This window comes from Phocoena sinus, chromosome 6 (assembly GCF_008692025.1).
Source record: "Phocoena sinus isolate mPhoSin1 chromosome 6, mPhoSin1.pri, whole genome shotgun sequence".
Classification (NCBI taxonomy): domain Eukaryota; kingdom Metazoa; phylum Chordata; class Mammalia; order Artiodactyla; family Phocoenidae; genus Phocoena; species Phocoena sinus.
The window spans coordinates 12,298,214-12,310,736 of NC_045768.1; the positions used below are offsets into that span (position 1 = coordinate 12,298,214).

Here is a 12,523-nt window from a genome sequence, read left to right on the forward strand (position 1 = left end):
CACATTACGCCATAGGGCGGGGCTGATGGTACAGGTGTTGAATGGGTGGTAAGCACCACGACCAGTGTGTTTGTGAAACTTCAGAGAGGTGGAGGGAGGAAGCAGTTGCGGGACTATTGATAGAGTAGCGAGGATCTGGCATCAACCTGGGCCTGCGGGTGCGGGTGAAAGGAAGGTGGACCGGGAAGGAATGGTCTCATGTTATTGCAGGACCAAGCGATAGGGTGCTGGCGGGCCAAGCCATTGACTCTGTGTGACCCGGGCAGGTCCCTTAACCACTCTGGGTCTCAGTTTCCCAATTTATCAAGTGAAGGGGTTGTCTTAGATCAGGGGCCCCTCAGGGCACCGAGGAAGAGCATCAGGGAGGCTGAGAAGATGGGCTCCAGGCCTCTGATCCTTGTTCCATCTACACTGTACAGCTTTTCCCCCTTCATTTTGGATAGTATGTTTCTGGGTAAGATTTCATTGAAGAAAAGAGTTGTGGTTTTCTGTTTTGTTTTGCTTTCTAAAGCCACCCGTCTAAAGACCTTTAAGTTTCCTTTCAGCCGTAATAGGATAGCAGTTCCAGGGCCAGGTGGTGGCAGGCTCGTTAGTGGGAGCTGGGAGGGACAGCTAACCCAGCCCTAGGACCTCTGCAGCCGCCCTCCTCTCTAGAAAGGGGGGTGGGGAGGGGAGACAGGTGGGGTGCCAGAGTGGGTACAGATTTCTGGGAAAGACGGACAGAAAAGCTCCCTGCTTCGTAAACCTGTTTGGTAAAAATTTGGGCTCACTGTGAGGGCCTTTCAGACCCCAAAACGGGTCCTCACCCGAGACAGTACACCTGCCCTGGTCTTGGGTTTCTTCCTGCAAGTTCTTCCACTGAGGCTCCCAAAGCCGGGGCCTGAGTTCTATGGGGCCCTGGGAAAATGCAGCTGAGGGGCCTGAGGAGCAGAAGAGCTTGCTCGGGCTCTGCTACTGACTGACTCAGCACCTTCGAGCCTCCATTTCCCCACTCGTAAAGTGGCAATAAAAGTACCCGCGCTTTTTGTGGGTAAAAATAAGTGAAGTGCAGGGACTTCCCTGGCGGTCTAGTGGTTAAGACTCCACGCTTCCAATGCGGGGAGTGTGGGTGTGGGTTCGATCCCTGGTCAGGGCACTAAGATACCACATGCCACGTGGCCAAAAAATAAAAATTAAAAAAAGAAAGTGAAGTGCAGACATACTATAAAAACTTTAAAAATTACCCCTTCCATCTGCTCCTAATACCTGTGCCCCGTCCCTTCTCTGCCTTGCTTAATTTAATTCAATTTATTGATTTACGGTTCATGCCTAAAGCATACTCCTAGTACAGAATGCCAGGGGTAGCTGAACGGGCAGCATCATAGCAAACAAGTACAGGAACAAAGGGTTAGACACATGGACAGCTTCTAAGTACTCATGAACATAAAAATACAGTCATTATTCATCTCAGATTCCCCGAGTGCCTCCTATGTGCCAAACCGGGTTCACTAGGTGAGGTCAACCCCTGACACATGGGTATGTGAATTTTTGTCTCTGTCTCAGACAGTTGAGAAGAAGTCAGTGTTTTGAGAAAACATGGTGATGTGATGGAAAACAAAGTGCCAATTCCCCAGAGCAAGACCTGGGTGGCATAGCCTCCCATACAGCTTTAAGCCCTATACAGCAGAAAATGGTAGCCTGCTCCGCAAATGCCTGGGAGTGACTGTTAGAAGAGGGCACGATGTGGCCGAAAGGGCCCAGGTTCTGCCACCTAAAAATGGTGTCAACTTAGGAAGGTCAAATGTAACTTTGAGCCCCAGTTTCCTTATCTATGAAACTGGGTCATAAAATCTGCTTGCCTGGTCGTTGTAGAATAAAATCAGATCGGGCAAGGATCTGCTTTACGGTAGCACTCGGAAAGGCATCTCCATCATTACGGTTTTAGAAAAAGCACAGAGCGGATGATTGCATTCATGAGTGTCGCTGTGGGAGATGCAGTCTGTCCTTGGTGGGGTCCAGGCTTCAGGAGTCACCAGCTGAGATCCCTTGCCGAGTGAAAAGGGCTCTGAGCAGCCCCCGCACATCACGATTCCGGAGGCTGTAGATGACGGGGTTCAGCATAGGCGTGACCACAGTGTACGTGACGCTGGCCACTCGGCCCCGCTCGGCCTCAGACCGGGACATGGGCTGGAAGTAGACTGCAGTGACTGTCCCGTAGAAGAGGCCCACCATGGCCAGGTGGGAGCCACAGGTGGACAGCTGGAGCACCACAGCTGCGATGGCCCCCTAGGAGGCGAGGATGAGTAGGAAGGGAGTGGCTACCACCGCGGCACCCTCGGTGAAGATGACGAGCTGGATGTGGCGGGTGTTGGAGCACGAGAGCCTTAAGAGAGGCTGGTGGTCACAGAAGAAGTGGGGCGCTTGGTGGGAGGCACAGAAGGACAGGTGGGCCATAATCAGGATATGCAGGAGGGAGTGGACATGGGACACGAGCCACGCAGTCCCCACCAGGGCTGTGCACACAGCCCGGGACATCCTCGTGGCATAGCAGACGGGGTGCCGGATGGCCACGTAGCAGTCATAGGCCACGGCAGCCAGGAGGCAGCTGTCAGTTACACCCAGGGCAAAGAAGAAGTACATTTGGGTCAGGCAGCCAGCCAGGGAGATGGGACGGTCATGGGCCATCAGGTGGGCCAATATCTTGGGTAAAGTGATGGAGGTAAAGCAGAGGTCAGCAAAGGACAGATGGGCCGGCAGGAAGTACATGGGTGCATGAAGGGTTGGACTGGCTCGGATGACGGCCACAATGAGTCCATTACCCAGGATGCCTGCCACATACAGGACCAAAAATAGGACAAAGAGAGGCCACTGCTGTCCAGGATTTGTTGTTAGTCCTAGTAGGGTGAATGGGGTGCCTTCTGAAGTCTCATTGGCAGCGTCCATGGCTGGGCTGCTTCTTTGTCTGGGACCCCAGGGGTTCCATTCTACTGCTGGGTCATCTCCCCAGTGTCAAAGGAAAAGAGTGAAGGGCCACTAAGTTGCTCAAGGCTTTCTGGCCATGAGGGAAATCATGGGTTTGGAGTCAGACAGCCGTGTTGCTACACACAGGTGTGGACCATGAGCAAATCATTTTTCCCCCCTGAATCTTCTTCCTTTCCAGGCCTTAGGTTCCCCATCAGTAAAGTAAGGGAGCTGAACCAGATGACCTTGAAGGCTGCTTCCAACTTGGATACTTTGTGATTTGAAGCAAAAACAGAACAAAAACATTGCCCAGGACGTGGACCAGAGAAGGAAGAAAACAAAAGAAAAGATCAAACAGAGAGAGGATCAAAATCAGGGAGGGATTTGACCAATGGGCATTTATTTCAGGAAAGTCAGAGTGGAAAAGAAAACCCAGATGGAAGCAAGGAACTTATCAAAGAAATAATAATTCCAAACATTAAGGGCACACATATATTGACATGGATGTAAACCTACAGCACCCGAATGCAAACATGATGTTTTAGAACACTGAGGGACAAAAGAAGAACCCATCACTCCCAGGGATGTGAGGATCTGATGATGTTCAGATACCCAGACTGCCATCCAATATGTCATCAACAGTAGATGATGGGACACAGTTGGGCAATATCATCAAATTCTGAAGAAAAAAACCGATTTTGAACCTAGAATTCTATCCTAAACCAAAATATTAATCAAGTATGAGAAAGGAATAAAGAAATTTTCAGACTTGCAAAAAAAAAAAACAAAAAAAGAACCAAAGAACCTGGATGACTCCCTGTATCCATGGAAAACTCTTCCCATGAAATCAAACACTCACAGCATCAAACAGATGCGCACCCTTTATGGGAAACTCATGCAGACAGATGGATACACCTGCCAGATGCAGAGACTTGACTCTTAAGGACAGAGGCAACTTGTTTCAATGCCTCCATTTTTTCCTGTCTGAATCTCACTGCAGAAATCTTGGGTGATTATCCAAGAGGGGGGTCTTAAAAGGAGAGGGATTTTAGCATAGGTTTCCTGAACTGAGGCCATCTCTGCAGGAGAATGATCTCTTAATTTCTTTTCACATCCTTCTCTCTATTAAAATAAAATAAAGACCCTTCCTACCCTATTGTCTTCCTTTTCCTCCTCCATTGGGTAAGAAGAATTTCTGGCTTTGGATCCCTGGAGAACATTTTTTTCTCAAATTTACAATCACGTCTCACTGTCCAGGAAGGTAAGAGGATCGGGGCGAGAGGGTGAGATGGAATGGGAAAGCTTGCTTACGAATTGGCTAACCCGTGTTTAAATTGGCCTCAATAAACATATAGATACACAGAGCTGTTTGCAGAAATTCAACTGTAATCACAAATACACCGGTGCAGACATGCAGGCACGTGCAGCCTCCAGCTGTGCTCTGCAAATACACAGGCACGATCGATCACATACAGAAATGTGGACACTGACATCTGAGTAAGCAGACAAGTGTAACCACAAGACCCGCAGACCCAGACCATCCTACACATAAACAGAGGGTCCAAAGCAATCACAAAATAGCACTGAAGCCAGAGGGTGACGCTCACTTACAGACTCCTGTTCACGGGGGCTCCTGGCACCACGCACAGCTACTGGGACATGCACGTTCATGCCTCCTCTGAGCACGTAGTCTGTGTCAGCTCTCTACCAGTGCCCGTCCACCCCATCCCGGCCCACCCTGTCACACCCCGTCACACAATCACACCTTCCGGCACAGCCCCAGGGGTCCATGGCCTCTCAACTTCACACACATGGCTACACTCACATAGGCTCATGCTGGGTCACAGCAGAGATGTGCCACCCTAGAGGAGCACGTCCATATACACACCACCTCCTCCTCCCCCAGTGATGCTATCGGACAGTGATGGGGACGCACAGTCTCAGCCTCACACAAACAGCACCCGCTCTCACACTCACATGTACAGCTCATGCCCACAGCCACGTTCAAGAGGACAGATTCGTACACCCTCCAGCCTGGCCACTTGCCGCAAGTGTTCCTTCTGGCTTCTCCACATCACAGGAGGGAGCAGCAGCGAGGACCAAGTGTAGCCCGTCACTGAAGGGTCTGGGGAGGGAGCTATTGGCCACACTTATGGGGTTTGGGGCCTTGGGAGTACCTTAGCTTCTCCCAGAGACAGCACCCCTTCCCCTGGCCCTCATTCCTGGGGTGGAAGGTAGCTTGGCTCTGGGGTTTGTTATTCTTTCTCTCTAGAGCCCAGTTTGATGGGGGTAGGGGTGGTTGGTGCCACCTTCAACTCGGGGGCCCTCAGGAACCCCGTGCATCGTGAAACTGCTGCTGCCCGGTCCCTGTCTTGTGGAGGCCAGAGCTGACTCCTGAACCCCAAGTCCGGGGTTTACAGCAGTAGCTTCTGGAGCCAACTGTCTTGTCCCCTCAGCTGTTGCTGAGGCTTTTTGTAGGAAGTGTAAGAGTGTGGGAAGGATTGTGCCTCTGAGGACTGTGCAATAACATGCCTGTGGGGTGTGTGTGTGTGTGTGTGTGTGTGTGTGTGTGTGTGTGATTGTATGCCTGGGTGTGAAATGATCATGTCTCTGTCAAACAAAGTGCGTCTATGAGCTTGAGTGTGTGTCTGAATGTGCAGCTGTGCCTCTGTCTGTGTGGACGGCAGGGACAACCTGAGAGTGTTTCTTTGTGCATGAAGGTTTCCGATAGGGGACTGGGTCTGTGTTGCAGGGGCTATGTGTTCCCGTGTGTGTTTGTAGCATTCCAGGTGGGAATGGCTTTGCATGACTCAGCGTCAGAACAACCATGAAGGGTGATTTTGAATGTATGAACTTTCAATGATTCCCTGCTGCCTACTGAATAAAGTCCCAACTCCCCTACCTGATATCCAGCCCGTAGGGTGTCCTTCCCATCCCCAGATCTTCAATCTTCAAACTTCTCTCCACTTCTTTCCCAACACATCTATCTCTAGCCAGTTAAATTGGTCTCCTTAGAGCCTTTGGTGCACATCGAGCTCATTTTACCTCTGTACCGTTGTGTGTGCTTGTTTTCCCCCCGCGGAATACCCCTTTCTTTCAATTCCCACCCATGCTGCAGGGTCCAACTGATTTTGTGCAATAAGTACCCCAGTCTTCCCCATCCCAAACCTGCTTTTGTCCTAATTGCTTGTCTTAGTAGATGGTGTTGAAGGAGATTTAAAAAGGGAAATATTTGATCAGAATTGGGGAGCTTTCCTGGGCCTCTCGCCTTGGGAACGAGGATCTGACTGTTTCTCTTCCTTTATCCTCCAGGTTGGGCTCTGTTATTGTCTTCCAGTGCCTCCCCTTCCCTCTTGTTTATTTTCTTATCTATCAACTAGGTCCAGCATAGCAGCCTGAAACTTCACGTTTCCTCTGATGAATGTGTAGGATTTATGTGATTATTGTATCTGACTGCTCCATAGATGCTAAACATGTGGAAGGACCCATGTACACCCTGTAGGGCCAAGATGATGGAAGGGGCCATGTGCCTCTGGAAACTTTCCCTTGATTGTGGTGAGAACTGTATGTCATAAGAGCCCAATTCATAACAAGAAGAAAAGACCACAGAGGAGGTCTCTGAGTATAAACATCATTGAATTGGGGGCAAACCTTCCATTCTCAGTCCCATAGTTGCCAACTCTTCTGATAAAGTCTCCAACCACTGTCACGGCATATGAGTTGTCATGGTGATAGGAGGAAAGAACTGGGAAAGGATTATAAACACTCGGGGTGGGGACTTCCCTGGTGGCGCAGTGGTTGAGAATCTGCCTGCCCATGCAGGGGACACGGGTTCGAGTCCTGGTCCGGGAAGATCTCACATGCTGCAGAGCAACCAAGCCTGTGCGCCACAACTACTGAAGCCCACGAACCTAGAGCCCGTGTTCGGCAATGAGAAGCCACCGCAATGAGAAGCCCACGCACCGCAATGAAGAGTAGCCCCCACTGGCTGCAACTAGAGAAAGCCCGTGCGCAACAACGAAGACCCATTGCAGCCGAAAATAAATAAATAAGTAAATAAATAAATTTATAAAAACAAAACCAAAAACTTGTGGTGGGAGAAGGGGTTTTAATTCGTTTAAGCCTTTGGCAAAACGTGTCGAGTTTGGGATATCGTACCCTCTGCTCTCAACATGCAGGCTCATCAGGTAATACGGTGACCAAACATCCCGGTTTGCCCAGGACGGAGGAGGTTTTCTGGACATGGGAGTTAGAGTTTTAAAAACTAGGACAGTTCTGGGCACACCAGGACAAGTTGGTGACCCTGTCAAGAAACGTAAAAATTCTCTAAGAATTGTGGAGATAGTATAGTCCACATCCCTCTCTCCATTAGTCTGGGACCTCCAAGAAGACCATAGTTACTAAGGAGGGACCCAGTTCTGGTAACAAGGGGCATCACCTCCCTGGGGAGCCGGGATGAACCTTCAGTTTTCCTGCAGTCTAAATACCCAGCAGCAGTTGGAGTGGTGAGGCCAGCCCCTGGCTGGGGCCCAAGGAACAGACTCCATGGGGAACCTATTAGGGGGTGACAATGAAGCACTGTTTGAGTCCCATACCTTGCCACCCCAGGCCTCATCGCAGCCATAATTAGGAGGAGCTGGAAAGGGGATGAGACAGGAGCTGACATCTACTCTGACCATGCTCCACCTCTCCTTGGAAGCACCTATCATAACTCCTGAGGTCCACTCCTGCCCTGCTCTTGCATGAAGGGGCTTCATGGGCAGAATGCAGTGCCTTGGGCCTTGCCCATGTGCACCTGAGTCAGGGAGACAAAGAAAATCTGTCAGAATTGTAAACTCTGGGTATACAAAAATCCCAAGAGTACTGGATCTGAAGGGTCCAGCATGACCTGGAGCACTGTGGTTGCCTTTGCCCAAGAGGTTTATGGAACTTCCTCTCCAGACCCCAGCTCTGCCTCTAGATGTCGTAATCTTAACACAAAGCAGTCCACACTACCTGACCACGTGCTAATCTGAGCAAACTCATAACCCTCAATGAAACTTAAATCCACCAATAATTAGCTCCTACTCTTTTTTTTTTTTTTTTGGTGGTACGCGGGCCTCTCACTGCTGTGGTCCCTCCCGTTGCGGAGCGCAGGCTCAGCGGCCATGGCTCATGGGCCCAGCCGCTCCGCGGCACGTGGGATCTTCCCGGACCGGGGCACGAACCCGTGTCCCCTGCATCGGCAGGCGGACTCTCAACCACTGCGCCACCAGGGAAGCCCTGGCTCCTACTCTTAAGCTTTAAGAAACATCAACCATTATCCATAACCCTAAATACGTCTTAAAGTGACCCCAGACATGTTGATTTGATACTCAGAATACTCTTCTTATGCCTTACTTTCACCTAGTTCTGAACCTAGGCTAACTGTAATAATAGCTAGACTGTGACTCAAGCTTATCGCAAACGTTACCCACACACCAACGTAACTTAAATCGAACAGAGCTCTGACGTGAGCTAAACTCTAACTCAGATTTAATCTAGCAACAAAAAAAGAAACCCGAATTCTCATCTTAAGTAGTCCTGCCCTTTAACACTAACTATAAAATATTTCTAACATTTCTTTTTTTTATATTGAAGTACAGTTGATTTACAATGTTGTGTTAGTTTCAGGTGTACAGCAAAGTTATTCAGTTATACATACATTCTTTTTCAGATTCTTTCCCCTTACAGCTTATTACAAAATATTGGGTACAGTTCTCTGTGCTATATAGTAGGTCCTTGCTGGCTATCTGTTTTATATATAGTAGTGTATACGTGTTATTTCTAATATTTCTAATAAGAGCTCAAATTTATCCAAACCCTTACTCCTAAATTTATCCCAAATCCACTATTAATTAGAATCAATCCAAATGGTAAAATTTACATAATTTTAATTCAATCCTAAATTTGTCCATTTGTAACCTAACCCTGGCTTTACCCTAACTCTAACCCTAGTCTTAGCCATAACATGAGTGCTAACCATATTCTAACCATAACCATAGTTCTGATCCTTTCCTAATCTCTATCACAGCCCTGAAATAAATTAATCTTGGTCAAATTCTAACCCAGCTATAGGATTTTAGGAACGAGCTCATGTATGTTCTGGTGCTGCTTGGCCATTGCCCTGAGAGATGGAATACGTAGGCTAACAGGGAAAGATATTTGCCTCACCAGATTCCATCCCATTCTTTGGCATGAGCGGGTACTGAAGATGTTCTCTTGGGGTCGAGGTGAGCAGAAGAAGACTCACTGGTCATGAAGGACCTCAGAAGAGCAAGAATCTAGAAACACTTGCAGCCAATACGGCTCTTATCTGGTGTTTCTGGGAATCATCCTCTTAGAAGTTCAAGTGGCAAATCAACTTAGTTACTGCACCTGGTGACATGCAGGAACTTCCATGTTTTGAACATCGAGGAACCTAAGGCATCTCAACAGCAGATTAACTTGATCTTGATTCTGGCGCTGGGACTAGATTACTCCAGGTTCCTGTCTCCTGTCTGTAAGCTTCAGTTTCTCCCCCTCAAACAATGACAAGAGACACCCAGCCAGAGGAACCTCCACCTTTACCCACAGTGACTGGGCCCGGGAAGAGCTCTCCTCATCTCTTCAGAGTCAGTCCTAACCAGCCTCTCGGACCTCGCACTTGTGCGCCGGCCTCGGAGAGCAGCAGTGCTTGCAGTTCCTTCCGAGCACCTCCCTGACCTCTTTGTTGCGGAGGCTGTAGGTGAGCGGGTTGAGAGCTGGGATGACAAGGGTGTAGAACACAGATGCCATCTTGTCAGTGTCCAGGGTGTAGCTGGAGCTGGGGCACAGGTTCATGAAAATGAGTGTCCCGTAAAGCACGGCCACGGCCGTGAGGTGGGAGCCACAGGTACAGGCTGCTCGCCACCGGCCCTTGGCCGAGTGCATGCCGATCACGGCTCCGGCAATGAACCCGAGGACACGGCGAAAGCCAACACGGTGGCTGTCTGGATGAAGCCACAGACGACGAAGGGGAGAAGTTCACTGAGACTGGTGTCGTTGCAGGAGATGGCCAGCAGTGGAGGGATATCGCAGAGGAAGCTGTTCACCTCCCGAGAGCTGCAGAAGCTCAGGTGGAAGGTGAAGGTCGTGTGGACCACGGCACTCACTGCCCCACCCAGGCCTGATGCTGCCAGAAAGACCAGACACAGACGCCGCGACACGGCGGTGGCGTAGAGAAGAGGGTTTCCGATGGCCACATCTCGGTCATAGGCCATGGATGTCAACAGGCAACACTTGGCATCCGCCAGCCCTGTAAACAAAAACATCTGGAGGAAACAGGCTGCGTAAGGGATGGAGACGCAGGGCAACAGCTGGTCCACGAGCATCTTGGTTCCGATGGCTGAGGAATACCAGGCATCCAGCAGGGAGAGGTTGGCCAGGAAGAAGTACATGGGTGTGTGGAGCTGGGCGACCACGTAGACTAGCAGCACCATGCCCACATTTCCCAGCAGGCTCACCAGGTAGACGGGCAGGAAGATCAGGATGAGGGTCAGGTGCAGGTACCAGCGATCTGTGATGCCCAGGAGGATGAACTCCGTAGGGGCACCCCTGGCCCAAGTGAAGTTCTCTGGCATCATCCTGCAGGACAGAGTCTGGGGAGAGACAAAGCAGGAGGGAGGTGAGGGAAAGGTTAGGACCATCACCTGTGAGAAAGCGCTTTGTACTGGGAGACAGGTAGACTTGGGTGTGAGTCCTAACTGTGTAACAAAATAGGGGCGTGACCTTGGACAAGCCATATCACCTCTCAAAACCTGTGTTTTTAGTGCTGAGAAGTCACTATCATTTAACCTTCATGAGAGGGGGAATCTCGCCTGTCTTATTCAATTTTGAATCCACAGTTCTGAGAATATTGCCTGGCACATAGTAATTGCTCAGTAAATACGGGCATACCTCATTTTATTGCACTTGGCTTTATCATGCTTCACAGATGGTGTTTTGTTTTTTGCTTATGTTTTTGTTTTTTACAAATTGAAGGTTTTGGCACCATTTTTCTGACAGCATTTGTTCACTTCATGTCTCTGCGTCACATTTCAGCAATAATCACAGTATTTCAAACTTTTTCATCATTATTATATTTGTTATGGTGATCTGTGATCAGTGATCTTTGATGTTACTATTATGATTCACTGAAGGCTTAGATGATGATTAGCATTTTTAGCAATAAAGTGTTTTAAAATTAAGGTACATACACTGTTTTTTTTTAGACATAATGCTATTGCACGCTTAATAGACTACAGTATAGTGTAAACATAACTTTTATATGTACTGGGAAACCAAAACATTGGTGTGACTTGCTTTGCTATATTGGCTATATTGCATTTGTCTGGAACTGAGCCCACAATATCTCCAAAGTCTGCATGGATTTGTTAAATGCATGAATGATGAATAGGATAATAGCTGGTGTCTGGACAAGGATTGAAAACTCCATGACTCTATATGCGTTCGCCTCTCCAGTTTCCCAAGGAGGAAAAGAAGCAATGAAATGGCCAGTCTCCTGATCCAAAGGGTTAACTATTCGCTGTGGGTCTTGAGGTTTGCTGGGAGGACATCTTTCCACTAGAGTAAGACCTGGGAAGGGAGAGTGCAGCAGTGGTTGGCCTCTGGGGGAGACGGCAAGAAGTAGAAAGAACAGAAGATTTGAATATATTCCAGGGTTGGACTCTTCACCTCCCCAAGTCTCAATTTTCTCATCTGTGTAGGGAGAAAGAAAAAGCTTCAAGGATTCAATGAGATAATGCATATAAAGCATCTCACACAGAGCCTGGCACACAGCAGGCGTTTAATGAAGGATCAGTTACTTGAGTTGAGCTAGATGCCTTGCCTCGATACTAGAAGGAAGCAACTTTAAGGCAACCAGAAGTAGTGTAATTTCCAGAAAGTATAACATTGTTTACACTCCTGTGCCTTTTCCCTTGTTCCCTCTGCCTAGAACTCATTTCCTCTTTTTGTGTTTGACAAAAACTATCTCGGGTGTAAAGCCTTCCCTTGTGACTCAGAGGAAAATAAACTTCTCCCTACTTTGTGCTGGCTGCACTGGAGCTGACATCCATCACAGCCTTTCATTATTCTTTTGCACATTTTTTTTAAGTCTTCATTGAATTTGTTACAATATTGCTTCTCTTTTAAGTTTTGGTTTTTTGGCCGCAAGGCATGTGGGAACCTAGCTCCCGACCAGGGATCGAACCCACACCCCCTGCCTTGGAAGGTGAAGTCTTAACCACTGGACTGCCAGAGAAGTCTCAACTGCACATATTTTTTATGTGTCCGTCTCTCCTGTGGGCTTTGAGCTCCTTGATTCAATATTCATTCAACAAATGTTTATTGAGTCCTACTATGTGCTAAGCATGGCCCTGTGATTCATTTTTGTACCTCCAGGGTCTGGTATGTAATCAGTGCTCAATAAATATTAGTCGAATGTATAAAACAGTGAAAAGAATATGAACGTTAACAGCATGCAGACCTGGTTTTAAGTCTGGGTTCCACCACGTTCTGCTGTGTAGCTTCAGGCAAATCACTTCACCTCTCTCAGACTGTTTTC

General features: G+C 48.5%; 2 protein-coding genes across 2 annotated transcripts; both read right to left on the minus strand.

Annotated features, from left to right (window-relative positions):
• Positions 1–2,001: 2,001 nt before the first annotated feature.
• Positions 2,002–2,922, minus strand: LOC116755754 (olfactory receptor 1K1-like). Its single transcript, XM_032635635.1, is given in 1 exon segment — positions 2,002–2,922. A coding segment is annotated over 1 exon segment (921 nt).
• Positions 2,923–9,579: 6,657 nt separating this feature from the next.
• LOC116754959 (olfactory receptor 5C1) lies at positions 9,580–10,562 on the minus strand. Its single transcript, XM_032633849.1, is given in 2 exon segments — positions 9,580–9,899; positions 9,902–10,562. Coding segments are annotated over 2 exon segments (981 nt in total).
• Between the last annotated feature and the right edge of the window lie 1,961 nt (positions 10,563–12,523).